Raw genomic sequence first — 15,138 nt, forward strand, 5'->3', positions numbered from 1 at the left:
AACAGGTGATCTATTTCCTTTTCATCGACTTCATTAAACCTGGACATTCTGATCACAGTTTGCTAGGCGTTCTCCCACTGTGTCACTTGTCAAGGCTTGGTTTTCAGAATCATTTTCAGCTACACCGCCTTCAACTTTGAAGAGTTGAGGAAAATAAATTTGTATGTGCTTGCATGTTCAGAACAGAGGAATGTAACTAACTTGATTGCTCTACAGAGACCAACATGAACAATTCACTGAAAGCAGGTACAATTTGCGAGCTGCATTTAGAGTAGATACAACTATAATATTTAATAGCATTTTGAGAGACACTTGGAAGGGAAAGGTGTCGAGGGAGATGGGTCTAATGCACCTCCTTGTTTAAGGAGGTGCTGGCATCAGAGAGAGTTATGATAACATTCCAAAGAATAATTCCTGGGATGAAGGAATTTACACATGAGGAATGTTTGATGGCTCTCGGACTGTACTCCTTGGAGTTCAGGAGAATGAGAAGGGACTTCATCGAATGCAGGGAAATGTAATTTTATACCCTGATTTCATTTATATTTCATATTTTCTAATGTTAATATAAGTGTGTTAATTTAAATTGGTTAAATTTACGTGTTACTACCACCAGGTGACCACACCTCTTTGAAGTCCTTGCTATTATCTCTTCTGTTTTCCTGGTAAGACTGTGAATTACAGCACTTATGACCTACCTCATCTTGGAGCAGGGTTTTACTGAGCTCCAAGTGATGTCGCTCCATAATTGATGTCCCATGAAGTTTTGCCAATGGATCCTGTGACCTATTGAATTAATACAAAGCAATTAACAAGTGTTCCCCAATGAGAAATCCAATACCACATGATGAGCCTTTGGTAGTGGTTACCTACTTCATTTGATATAGATTGTTTGTTCCTCTGTGATCAATATCATGGCAAAATGCAGCTGTCACCATGGCAAATGCTTCCAGATCTGTGTAATAGGATTTCAGATTTCCAGTCTAAAAAGATCATAAAGCAAGGTTAATGGTGCATAATTTGCTGCAGTGGGACATATCTTAATGTGCCCATTAGCATTTTATCATCACCCTAAAATTGTTTATGATGCTAGTGTGGAAATGAAAACTGCTAAAGGGCATTTGAAGCCTTCATGAAGAACTGACATGAATTGAATAACAGGATGACAGGAGTCAACTTACAAACAGAATGAAAGACTGATCATCAAGAGTGAAAGGGAAAGAAAAGGTTCGGCACATCCAAATTGTCAGTATAAAATATGAAACATTTATGGCATGAGTAAATGAAAGTCTAGGATTATTGATTCCCATTCAGCAGCAGTAATTATCACCCATCACCAACTCTGTTCCCGAAACTGCCATCAGGGAAGAGGTCTAGGTGCCACAAAAGTCAAACCACCAGGTTCAGGAACAGTTGCTACCCCTCCACCATCAGACTCTTAAACAACAAACTTAATAGAGACTCATTTAAGGTCTCATACTTTGCGCATTGTTTATTATTGAATATTTACTTTCATTATTGCACAGTCAGTTTGTTTAGATCTCTTTGTTTGTATCTTTCACTTTTGTATGTGTATCTTTTTTGCACAATGGGTAAGTAGAAATTCTGCCTGGCCTGCAGGAAAAAGAATCCTAGGATTGTATGTGATGTCATATATGTATTTTGACAATAAATTTGAACCTCAAACTTTATAACAAAGAATTTCAGAAACAGTGTTGGAATATTCATTTTAACATGAACATCTTTCTACTTGGCTGGAGCTTCAACTCTATCTTTTTATTGCAAGTCTATTTCATTTTTACTGTAGTATTTTGAAATCTAAAGGGATTTTCAGAATTTTTTTTGGCAAATGACAAATTGTTCAGCAATTGGTGATGATTTAAACCCCCAGGTGCTTGGCAGATTATTTGATGATCCGTACAGTTCTGACAGTGTGCTCCCTGAACTCGATTTTCCAGGCAATTTTGGCCAATTTGTTCTGACAACTGAATATAAATTTTGATTCCTTGCCAACCAAACAACAGCAAAATGAAAGTTGACATTTATGAAACAAATTAAAATGAATAAAAATGTAATCCAAAATGCAAAAAAAATAAGCACAAATTTTAAATTAGAACTTAAGGCAACGAGTTTCATTTCACTAATGTTCAGAATTATCTGGCAATTGCATTGCTGGTGGAAAAATAACATTATTAGGGAGTAGATCAGTTTGACTTTTGTATGCATGATATTTTCCTCTGCTGGAAAGACTGTCAACATCAGGATGGCAAGACTCAATGGATGCATACAAACCTTACCAAACCTTAATAAATATGATTAAGCAGTTTGTTAATGCAACTAATGCCAATTGGTTCCACTTAGATCAATGGTTCTCAACCTTATTTTTTCCACTCACATGCCAATTTAAGTTATCCTTACAAACCACAGAGCACCCAAGATCTGTAGATAGTGAAGGATTATTAAGATGGCATGTGAGTGGAATTAAAAGGTTGAGAACCACTGTCTTATATGTTAAAAAATGTCTTTTTGTTACTACAGGTACCCCTCCCCCCCCAATCCAACACGAATCAGGTGAGTTGCATTTCTAGAATACATACAGTATCACCATTTTTCGAAAGGCAAAGCCAAATCAAAATAGGTTTATGTGTTGAATTAATTACTGTTTTCACATTAATTCCATGAGAATAAATTTTACTCCAAATTTCAAATTTTTGAATGATTTGCGAATTTTGCCTTTATTCAGAGATTGCGTCACAGGGTTGTCTGTATTTAGATTCTATTTGTTTCAGAGATATGTGATATAAATTTCCTGAGAGAAGGCAAATTTAATATGAATCTAATATAGGCCTCACATGTGATCCAAAGCCTTGGAAAATACATTTAACTGGAGGTTTTGAATAAATTTGATAAACAGGAACAAGAGGGATTTGAAAACAAATTAGAGACTACATGTATTAATATCAAGATATTACTGCAAGAGGGAGGATGGACACACAAGACATAATGAGAGTCAGGAAACAGGCAACTGTGTTTTGGACACCAGAAGGATACTGTAAATATCCAAAGATGATGTACAAGCTGCCTTCAGGAGAGTGAATCCAAGGAAAGTATCCAGTCAGGTGGAGTACCTGGCGAAGAAATGAAAACCTTTGCTGACCAACTGGCTGAAGTTTTCATGGATATCTTCAACATCATATTTCAACAAGGTGTGGTATCCACCTGTTTCAAAGAGGCATCAATTATACTGATGCCCAAGAAGAATGTGATAACCTGCCTAAACAACTACCAACCAGTGGCACTCACATCCACATGATGTGCTTTGAAAGGCTGTTGTTGAGGCATATCAGCTCGTGTCTGAATGGTGACATAGATCGTTTCCTATTCTCCTACTGCAGCAACAGGTCTACAGTAGATGCCATCCCAATGGTGCTACACAAAACCCTGGAACATCTGGACAGCAAAGATGCATACATCAGGATGACCTTTATTGACCACAGCTCAGAATTCAACACAAATGTTCCCTCAAAACAGATCAGCAAACTCTAAGACTTGGACTTCAATACCTCATTGTGTAATTGAATCCTAGATTTCGTTACCAGAGACCCCAATCAGCATGGATCGGCAAGAACATCTTTACAATCTCCATCAGCACAGACCATAACAGAGTGGCATATTTAGCCCCCTGCTCTACTTGTTTGGCACCTGTAACTATGTGACTTGGTATGACAGCAACACAATTTACAAATTGGCTGATGATACCACACTAGTGGACTGAATTAAAAGGGGCAATGAGTAAGCATCGGGGTGGGGGGGGAATTGAAAACTTGGCTGAACAATGTTCTAACAATAACTTCTCACTCAATGTCACCAAAACCAAGGAGATAATTGTAAACTTTACTAAGGGAAAACCAGAGGAGTTCAATCCAGTGATCACTGAGAGATCAGCGGTGAAGAGGGTGAGAAAATTTAAATTCCTGGGAGCTACTATCTAGGAAGACCTTTCCTGGACCCAGCATGTCATCATGAGGAAAGCATGTCAGCGCTTATTCTTCCTCCAAGAAATTTGTTGCTCTCTACTCTCTCAACTTGTTGGGCACTACCAGTTGCCCCAATAATCACAAGGACAAAGACTGAGGGGAACGATAGGCTTTATTGTACAGAAGACTAAAGCTGGCCCGGATCCAAATTGGGGAAGTGCAGGGAAGGGAGATGTGGCCCGACCTTTATGGCCTGGGTCCCGGGGAAGAGTCCAGGTGAGAGTGTCATCAGGGGTTGGGCCAGCCCAAGCCAATTAGCACACACAATCCATACCATTACATTCTCCCCGTCTTTTTAAACAGAACCCCGCTGCCCCCCCTCAATTTTTACACAACGAGAGGGGAGAGAGAAAGAAAAAAAAAATGTTTTGCTGGAGGTTTAGCTGCACCGGCAACTTCCTCCTTCTGTGGGACCGCTGGCGGGCAGGCGTGTCCGAGCTCTGCTGTTTGGGAGGGGAAGCGGTCCCTGGTGGGGGGCAGGGCAGGGAACAGTTTGGGTTGGGGTGATGCTTGAGGGCTCCAGGAGGAAGGGGGATTTGATGCCTCCTAGAGGACCGACTCCTGGAGAGGGGAGCCGGGTGGCTCGACCTCCAGTATTGCGCTCCCGTGTGGGGTGCTCTGCTCCGTGGGATGGGCTGTTTTGGGATCCCCGGCCCTCGCCAGGTCTCGGATAGGTGTCCTCGTGGCCATCGGGATACCTCACAAATGTGTATTGCAGGTTGTCGTGTATGAGGTATACCGCTTCCACCAGCGGATCTGTCTTATGGCCCCTCGCGTGTCTCCGTAGCAGGACCGGCCCTGGGGATGCCAACGAAGGAGGAATGGAGGCACCATTTGCCGATCTCCTAAGGAAAACAAACAAACTTTCATGTGGGGTGGTGTTAGTCGCGGTGCACAGGAGCAATTGGATGGCATGGAGCACTTCAGGCAAAACGTCCTGCCAGTGGGACACCGGCATGTTTTTGGACCTTAGGGCCAGGAGCACCGCCTTCCAGAAGGTGGTGTTTTCCCTTTCCATCTGGCCATTACCCCTGGGGTTATAGCTGGTGGTCCTGCGAGAGGCTATGCCTCTGGCCAAGAAGTACAGTTGCAGTTCCTCACACATGAACGAGGTCGCCCGATTGCTGTGGATGTACTCGGGGTACCCAAACAGGGTGAAGATACTGCGCAGCGCCTTAATTACCATCGCTGAGGTAATATCCGAGCAGGGAATACCAAAGGGGAACTTGGAGAATTTGTCTACCACTGTCAGGAAGTACGCATTCCTATTTGTAGTGGGTCGGGGCCCTTGAAATCGACACTGAGCCATTCAAGAGGGCATGTGGCCTTGATAAGTTGTGCCTTCTTGGGCCGATAGAACTGCGGCTTAAATTCAGTGCAGATCTGGCAGCATCTGGTCATGGACTGGATGTCCTCAACTGCCTCAAGGTTCTGAGTCTTGATGAAGTGGTATAACCTTGTGTCTCTGGGGTGGCACAGACTGTCATGAAGGGTCTGGAGATGGTCAAGATGCGTGCTGACACACATCCACTGGGATAGGGCATCTGGGGTATGGTTGAGATTACCTGGTCAGTACAAGATGTTGTAATTATAGGTGGAGAGCTTGATCCTCCACCCAAGAATCTTGTCATTCTTGATTTTACCCCGCTGTTTAGTATTAAACATAAAGGCCATGGCCCTCTGGTCTGTCAGCAAGGTAAAACGTTTACCGGCCAGATAATGTCACCAGTGATGTACCGCCTCATCGATCGCTTGGGCCTCCTTCTCGACCGAGGAATGACGTACCTCAGGACCGTGCAGGGTGCAGGAGAAAAAAGCTACTGGCCTTCCTGTCTGGTTAAGAGTGGCAGCCAGTGTGAAATCGGAGGCATCGCTTTCCACCTGAAATGGGATAGACTCATCCACAGCAGGCATTGTGGCCTTTGCGATGTCGCCTCGAATCTGGAAGAATGCAGCTTGGGCTTTCGGCTATAACAGGAAAGTTGTGGACTTAATCAGGTGGTGGGCTTTATCGGTGTAATTGGGCACCCATTGTGCACAATAGGAAAACAGCCCAGGCACCTTTTCAGCGCCTTTAGGGTTTTTGGGACTGGGACCTCCATAAGGGGTCTCATGCGGTTGGGGTCCAGGGCAATGACATCATGTGCCACCACACAACTGAGAAGGGCCAGAGAGACTGTGTTGAACACACACTTGTCCTTATTGTTCGTCAAGTTGAGAGACTTGGCTGTACGTAAGAACCTTGCGTGGTTTGCGTCGTGGTCCTGCTGGTCATTGCCGCAAATGGTGAAATTGTTAAGATATGGGAATGCCACCGTCAGCTTGTGCTCCTCCACAAAGACACCGTAACACCGAAATGCACCCGCAGGAAGTGAAAAAGTCTGCCATCGGCCTAAAAGCCCATGTAGAGCCGGTTGCTCGGGCGATGGGGGAGTTGATGATAGGCCGACTTGAGGTCAATGACTGTATTGTGCGACCTTATTGACCAAGTTGGCTATCTGGGGTAGAGGGTACGCATCCAACTGGGTGAAGAGGTTGATGGTTTGGCTATAATCAATCACCATCCGGGGCTTGCTTGCCCCCTTGACTACGAGGACCTGCGCCCTCCAGGGACTGGAAATAGGGGCTATGATCCCCTCTGCCAAGAGTCAGTAAACCTCGGCCCGGATGAACACCATATCCTCAGTGCTATAGCGCCTCCTCTTGGTTCGCGAATAGTGAGGGGGGCCACCCGCAGGGTGGTGGGGTTGCAGGTTGGTGCCGGAGGCTGGGTGCTCAAATGTGGGAGGGGGGGTCATAAGCTGCAGATTGGAAACAGTGAGCGGAGGTTCCCATCGTCACGCTCCTGAACTGACTGGAAGTCAAGGCCCAGGAGGATTGGCGTAGAGAGCTGGGGCATGACCAACAACAAGAAATCATTATAACATTCCATACCACCCCCCCCCATCCACCATCAGATACGCCACACAGTACCCCTGGATACAAGTCCACTGGTCTTTCGCCACCATTGACATGGACCCGGTCATCGGCCAAATAGGTATCGAGAGTCTACAGGCCACCTCGGGATGGATAAAACTTTCGGTACTGCCACTATCAAAGAGGCAGGTCCATTTGTGCCCATTCACCTCGATCTATATCATGGAGTTCGTGATCGGGTGAAGGCTGGCTTGGTCCAAGATGATCGATGCCAGGAAGGGTACGTCGTCCTCGTCATCGGTGGGGAGGCCTGATGACCAAGATGGCGGCCTCCATGTTGATCATGCTGCCATCGCCGGTGAAGAAGGCAGAAGTGACGTCGGGGGCAGAAGTGATGCCGCTGGTGAGGGTTGCCGCTGCACAGAGGGTGGTGGCGGGATCGGGTAAAATAGCACTCGCCTTAAGCTCTTTGGCCATACGTGCCGCGCTGCTCTGAGAGGAGGCTCTGGACCTGCAAATATGCTGGTAGAGGCCCTTTTTCCTGCAGCCCGAGCAAGTAGCTCCTTTTGTGGAGCAGAGACGTCGCGGATGTCTTGCCTGCCACAGAAGTTACACGTTGATGATCCCGATGCTAATGCAGCTGCAGTCGGGTTGGCCGTCCCTGACGCTGACTCCCAGGATGGTGGTCCTCATGGCAGCATGTTCTGGGTAGCTCGCTTCTGCCCACAATCGACTCTGTGTGGTGCTGGGCCGAGTCTAAGATCCTGGCCAGTTGGATCGCCCATTTCAGTGGGAGTTGGTCCTCCTCGAGGAGACATTGTCAGATATAATCTGACCTCAATCCCAACATGCAAGCGTCCCAGACCAGGTCCCACATACATGGAGGGACAGTGGGGTTCCCCAAACAGTCTTTTCCCATTGTGATCAGGGTTCGAATGAACTCTTCTACCCACTCACCAGGCTGCTGTTTTCTGAACGCCAGGAGGTAACAGAAGTGGACTTCGTTGATCTTGGGCTTGTATAGCACCCGTAGCTCAGCCATTGCATCTGTGTAGGTCGTGCAGCTTCTGACGGCCTGGAAAGCCCTCTATCCGACTCTTGCCTGTAGGACTTTCAGCCTCTTCTCATCCGAATTGACCACTCCAGCAGTGGCCTCCAGGAAATTGTTGAAGCAATTGACCCACTACTCGAAGAGTTCAGATGCACCCAAGCCTTGGGGATCCACCTCTAGCCAATCGGGGTGCAGCAACTTCTCCATTACCGGAGACATTAAAAATTTCTGTACAATAAATTATTGGGCACTACCAGTTGCCCCAATAATCACAGTGACAAAGACTGAAGGGAACGATAGGCTTTATTGTACAGAAGACTCAAGCTGGCCCGGATCCAAATTGGGGAAGTGCAGGGAAGGGAGAGGTGGCCCAACCTTTATGGCCTGGGTTCCAGGGTAGGAGTCCAGGTGAGAGTGTCATCAGGGGGTGGGCCAGCCCGACCCAATTAGCACACACAGTCCATACCATTACACAACTTCAAAGTTATTGATGTGTAGTGGAGGGTAGTTGTTCCTGGTCCTCCCGAATTCCACGATCATCTACTTTGTCTTGTCCATGTTGAGACTCAGATTGTAAATCTTGCACCATGTCACAAAATTTTCCATTTCTTCTCTATAGTGTTGTTTCTGATGAGGCCAACTACTGTTGCATCATCTGTAAACTTGGTGACAGATTGGAGCTGAATCTGATGGCATAGGTGTCTTTGTAGTTCATTACGCCATTCATAGGGAGTTCTTAATGGCTAAAACTTAGGAGGACATTTAAATGCTTCACTTACAATTGTCATTTGGAGTGTAACTTTTTAAAATCATATCCACTTCAAGACTTTCTATTCTGGCAGTTACTTGAAAAAAATGACAAACTTTTCTGGATGCTACTACTGCACACTGAGGTAAGGTGGCTGTCCAAAGGAAATTTTCTTCTCTTTTTTGTTGCAATCTGGGGCATGATTGTTTCCTTTCTTTCTCAAAATGGGCACAGAGAAAAACTCACTGATGCAAATGTGCATATTTTTTATATTTATATTTATATTTTTATTTATATTTATATTTTTATTTATATATATATATATATATATATATATATATATTTATATTTATATATTTATATTTTTATATTTTGACAAACTCAATTTATTGTATAAGACCTTACTGTAGTGGTACACCGCCGGCCTACTGCAGGGGGAAACTTCTGTACCTGCAGGAGTGTAAGGGGACAGGACAACACCTGGCCAATCAGTCGGCCTGAATGGATCAAGCCCCACCCGGTCGGGTGTCAATCACCCTCCGGGATATAAGCCTGCGCCGGCCTCCCGAGGCCTCACACTGAGTTGCTGCAGCCACAGCCAGCCTGGCTCTGTGGAAGTCTGTGGATTAAAGCCTGTTGTACAGTCTTCACCTTGTGTGTGTCTGATTCTGTCTAACAGTGCACCACACTTACATGGAAAACAAAATTGCCTTGTTGATAGTAAGGAAGCCATTATTTCCTTAAAAGGCTCAATGTCTTGGAGCAATATTAAATGTCAGGAGGTTTTACGATTTCCAAATTTGAACTGGCACTGAAGGATGAAAACATTACTGTTTATGTCAAACTCCTAAAGCAAATATGCACAGATCGTCAGGAAAGATTAAATGGCCTGTTAAAGTTCAATATCCCTATTAGATATTAAATCCATTTGAGGAACAACCCTCAGAAATTCAAGAGACATGCATTGATTTTCGGAGTCATATGGCACACATTATGTTCAATCAATTAAAAAAAAAAGATTTTGGGATTAAGAGCAATCTGCTAAATAGATTTCCTTTCACTCAATATAATTCATTGAATGTGGATTCAGCAAGGTAGTTCCCTTGACAAAATCCAGGAACTGACTTGATGTCACAACAAGAGGGGGCCTTCAAATATCACTATCCAATTTGGAGCCTGACATCAAAAATATCAAGCTCAAGGATCTCACTAAAATGTTATACAAATTTTTTAAAGTTCTTTAATCCTTGAGTTTATGCAATGACTCAATGTGTAGAAACCGTAGTGCTCTAAGAATCTTTTTGTTTTGGTAATATGTCTGTCCATGTTTTCTTCTTTCCTACATGTTCAATCAGAATGATTCCTTATTTATCCATTTGTTCTGGAATCACAAGCTTCATTTTTTACACTTAGAGTAAAAGCCTTGTTTTCTTTTAACTTCTGGGCACAAAAATATTGTTTATGATATGTAGTCAGTAGAAGAGAAGTACGGAAGAAGTGGCTGCTTCACAGGGCAGGGGGCTGTTAAACTTTGAACAGAAGAGGGCCGTAGCCAAAAATAGGTTGAGAATGGCTGGTTTACATGACCACTCAGTGGAAATTTTGCCTGGCCCGCAGGAAAAAGAATGTCAGGGTTGTATGCAATGTCATGTATGCATTCTGACAATAAAATTGAACTTGAACTTTGATTACGATAGATGGGATATGGGGAATTTGACAAGACAAGATTTGAATTATTAAGGTATGGGTAAGGACTTCAGCAGCAGAAGATCTGAGATTTAAAAAAAGTTAAACAATGATACTAGGTTAAAAATAAGTAAGTGAACAACAAAACTAGTCCCAAACAACTCAGTCGCCCAGACATACTTGCATTGTCTTTTACCTGATTTCCTGTTGTTAAAATTGTCTACCATGTAATTAAATTTAACCAAAGTATTCTGCATGTCTGCACACGTTCACATTCTTTTTTGGGATTTCTTCATTCCTATTCAATTAATCACATTAAGAAGCCACAAATTGTTTTTTTGGGAAATAAATTATTATCTTTTGAACAAATATGGTATAACTCATGGTACAATGTTTGCATACCACCAACTGAAAACCTACTTGAAGGACAAATTGGGAAGGAGACTGAGGTTACCAGAAGGAAGCAATTTTGAATATGTGATTACAGACACAATGATAATTAAAAGATTTATAACAAACATGTACATCAAACTGCAAGAGAAAGAAAATGAGGAAACAAGCTGTAAACCCAAACAAAAATGGGAACAAGATCTAAACATAAAGATAAAGAATGAAACATGGGAAAAGCTATGCTCTGGAACGTTGAGAAATACAATAATCACGAGGTTACGCATGATACAATATAATTGGTTACACAGGCTATACACCACACCCCAAAAGTTAAATAAATGGGACCCAACAGTATCAGACAGATGTTTTCGCTGTAAGAAGGAAACGGGAACAACAGTACATGCAATTTGGGCATGTGAGAAAGTGGAAAGGTTTTGGGAAGATCTAAACCAGGTATTAAATAAAATCACAAAAAGCAACATACCAAAAAATCCAGAGATCTTTCTTCTAAGTAATATAAGAAGTAAAGAACTTGGACTCGATTTGGATGGAGCATAAAAAAGATTTATTATGATAGCCTTAGCTATAGCAAAAAAATGTATTATGTCAACCTGGAAATTAGAAAATAGCCTGAGAATACAGCAATGGTGCATAGAAATGAATAAATGTATTCCATTGGAAAAAAAATAACATATAATTTAAGAAATAACATCACAGTATTCGAACAAATTTGGGAACCATACATGGAACACAACAGAGAAGTCCTACTGGGGACCTCCACCGCCTAAAATGACAGAAGGAGGAGAAGACGAAATGAACTGACCCAGTATGTAAAAGTAGAAGACACAAATTTCTTGTTTATTTTCATTGTGTGATGACATTGTTTAATGGGTTTAATGTATCATATAGGTTGAACGTTGAGTGGGTGGGGAGAGGAGGTGAAGGAGAGAGGGAAGGGAAGGGGGAAAAAGGGGAGAAAATGACACTGTGTATATTCAAAAGGGAAATGTTAGTGTGTATTTTGGTTAGTATAGTTCATAGTGTGAAAAATTTTTTTAATTTTTTTTTAAAAAAGCCACCCGTTTCAAAAAGACATTCACTCTGCTAATACCTGACTCACCAATGTTATTAAAAGGTGGAATTTAGGGAAAACAAGTTTCTGCTTAAGCCCCTCACTGCCCACTCATATGTCATGGCCTTCCCAGATACTTGTTCAGTAGGATAAAGACTGGATAAAAACATCCAGTGTCCATTCTGTGAGGCTTTGCAAGCTGATTCTTATCTTGAATATCTAGAAGATTGTTCTCTACTGAGTAGAGATACATCATGTTCAGTCAAAACAGTGTCTATAATACACTGCACCCCAATATTGCACATTTCTATACAGCAGTTTAACTCATGTTAGATGGAATATACAGAAACTGACTTTTCAATGGAAAAACAAGGTAAATACTTGCCATGAGCAATGCAAACATAGTGTGTCCGACGTTGAACCCATGCCGCCAGTTGTGGTAGGTGATCTTTCTGTATCCTTTACTCAGCGAATACATAAAACGAACTAAGACCTGTAACATGGCAGAGATTGTGTCAATATTATGTTCTTAATTATATCGTGGTTTGGGGATGAGTTGATGTTCAAACTCGTATTACTTGATTTATTTTCCAACTCTCCAAACTACATTTATTTTCATTCATTAATGTTTGGGGATCTGAACTTTATTGGCAAGACCAATTTATCGTCTTCACTGCAACCCTCTTGAGTAAATATTGGTCAACCATTGCAATCGTTCCGATGAAGGTAATTCCCCACTGCTGTTTGATAGGTGATGCCACGATTTAGAATCAGCAATAATTGTGGAATGGCAATATATTTTCATGTCAGAGTAACATTCAGGTTGGAGAGTATCCTGTGGCTGGTGGTTTTCCTGAATACCTGTTGTTTTTGTCCTTGGCAGAGACTGTGAGCTTGGGAGGCATTGTTCCAGTAGCCTAGTGCATTTGTGGATGGTACACAGTGGAAAGACTATTCAAGTGGTGGAAGCAATGAATGCTTTGAGTAATGGATGGAGAGGCACTAAATAGGTGGCTTTGTCCTCCATGGCTTTGGATTTCTTCAAGCTTTGTTGAAACTTCGCTTATCCAGGTAAGTCACACTTCTGATTTGTGCCTTGTAGATGATAGAAATGTTTCAGGGGTTCAGGAAGTGAGTCACTAGGCACTCAAATTGCAGCACCTCCTGGCTGGGACCCAGGTGAGATTACTGGATAGTGTGTACCTCCTGTTCCTTTCAAATAGCAGCCTAACCTACCTGTTGAATCGCCAACCCAGCGATTTAAGGGGGATCCCGCCTTTGCAATGGCGTGGTGAGTGACGTCTCTGTTCTTTCTGTCCCCTTTCTGTTTAAAATTTTGTTTCCTTTCACCCCCTCCCCGGTCATTTGCCCTCCCATTCCCAGCTGTCAGATGGACTCCCCCTGCTCCCAGCTGTTAGACGCCCCTCCCCCACTCCTGTCCATCAGACATCCCCCGCCCCCAGCTATCAGTCGTCCCCCTGCTCCTGGCCGTCAGTTGCCCATCCGCTCCTGGGCATCAATCATGCCCCCCCCACTCCTGGTTGTCAGACACCAACCCCCCCACCAACCTGCCCCACTCCCAACCGGCAGTTACCCCTCCAACCAGCGACGTGTCACTGCTGTGAACGGTGGTGGGGAGGGTTTTCTGCTCTGATTGAGGGGGTTGCTGCCACGATCGGAAGAGATTGCTGTTGCAATTGGGGGGGGGGTATACTGCCACGATGTACTGCTCCAATTTGCAGTGACAGCTCAATGCAGGAACAATGGCCATCTTCCTTACCCATAATCTCCCACACCGCTGGAACTGCTCTGCCCAGCACCAGATCAGTTCCAGTGGCATGGGGGATATAGGGTAAAGAAGTTGACAATTGCTCCTGCACTCTCACATCGCCGCGAACCAGAGTGGCACATTGCAGCAGCAAACCCCCACCCCAATTGTGGCAGTGATACGTTATTGGGGAATGGTGCTGGTGGTAGGGGGCAACTGATAGCTGTGAGCAGGGTCAAATGACGGCCAGGAGCAGCAGGGTGACTGATGGCTGGGAGTGGGGAGACGAATGACGGCCAGGAGCAGTGGGGTGACCGACGGCCAGGAGCGGGGGAGGGCGTTACTGACGGCCGGGAGCAAGGGGGTGATGAATGACGGCCGGAAGCCGGGGTGGGGGGTACTGATAGCTGGAGTGGGGGTTGTTTAGGAGAACCCCATCACAGCAGCAGTCTCCCCCCCAACTCCCGTTCACAGCAGCAGCCTGTAGAGGCAGCACCACAACAACATCCTCCATTGATCCAACCAGGGATTTCCCTGTGACACCCCCACGTAAACGATGATGTCACCAGAGTAACTGAGTTGGCCATTTCACCTTTCAAATTGCCAGAGGAGGAGGCACGGAAAGTTTTATTGGGTTCCCTGACCACCTCTGAGGTAGGTCTTGGACCCAGTTGAATCCTTTCAAATCGCCATGTACCTGGGTCTTCTACCGAGCAAATTGACTAGTTAACCCAATTTTACATGGCAATTTGAAAGGGCCTACGGTGTATACCTCGCCTTTGACCTGCTCTTTTGGCCAGAGTATTTGCGGCAGGTCTGAATGAGCTTCTGGTCAATGGAATTCCCATGATAGTGGGGGATTCAGCAATGAATTTCCTTCAAACAGTAATTGGAAGTTGAAAGGATTTAATTTTTATAATTTAATTTCTAACTTCTAATTTAATTTTAATTTATAATTTTGACATACAGCATGGTAACAGACCCTTTTGGCCCATTAGCTGGTGCAGCCTAATTACACCCAATTAACCTATACCCCCCCCACCCCCAAATATTTTGAATGGTGGGAGGAAATAGGAACCCCCAGGGAAAACCCATGCAGAAACAGGGAGAACGTACAAACTCCTTCCAGACAGCATGGGATTTGATCCTCAGTCCCAATCACCGGCAGAATAACAGCATTACACTAACCGCTATGCTAACTGGAGAATTGATTGCTGAGCAATTTCAGAAGAACTGAGGTTTTGAAATAGGTCTTTTAAGGGGTAATGATAAAAACTTTGAATGATTTTTTTTTGCTGCCTCTCTGTGCCTCAACGCTGGACAGGACTTGGTTTTTGTGAGGTTTACATCATGTTCTGTCCACTTTGTATGCAAACTCAATCCCCCTTTGATAGTTTACCAATGTGGTGACGAACAGCATAGCTGGCACAACCAATCTATAGGCATCTGATGCCAGGTTATAACTAAATT

At 43.9% G+C, this 15,138-nt stretch overlaps 1 protein-coding gene across 1 annotated transcript in view; it reads right to left on the bottom strand.

The window, feature by feature from the left end:
- pde6a (phosphodiesterase 6A, cGMP-specific, rod, alpha) overlaps positions 1-15,138 on the bottom strand; it is a 50,011-nt gene that overhangs the window by 15,569 nt on the left and 19,304 nt on the right. The window contains exons 13-15 of the mRNA XM_069898773.1: positions 12,286-12,393; positions 874-983; positions 699-786 (exon numbers count right to left, since the gene is read on the bottom strand). Coding sequence (XP_069754874.1) covers positions 699-786; positions 874-983; positions 12,286-12,393 — 306 coding nt within the window. The remainder of the gene's footprint in view (positions 1-698; positions 787-873; positions 984-12,285; positions 12,394-15,138) is intronic.

This window comes from Narcine bancroftii, chromosome 9, assembly GCF_036971445.1.
Source record: "Narcine bancroftii isolate sNarBan1 chromosome 9, sNarBan1.hap1, whole genome shotgun sequence".
Lineage (NCBI taxonomy): Eukaryota > Metazoa > Chordata > Chondrichthyes > Torpediniformes > Narcinidae > Narcine > Narcine bancroftii.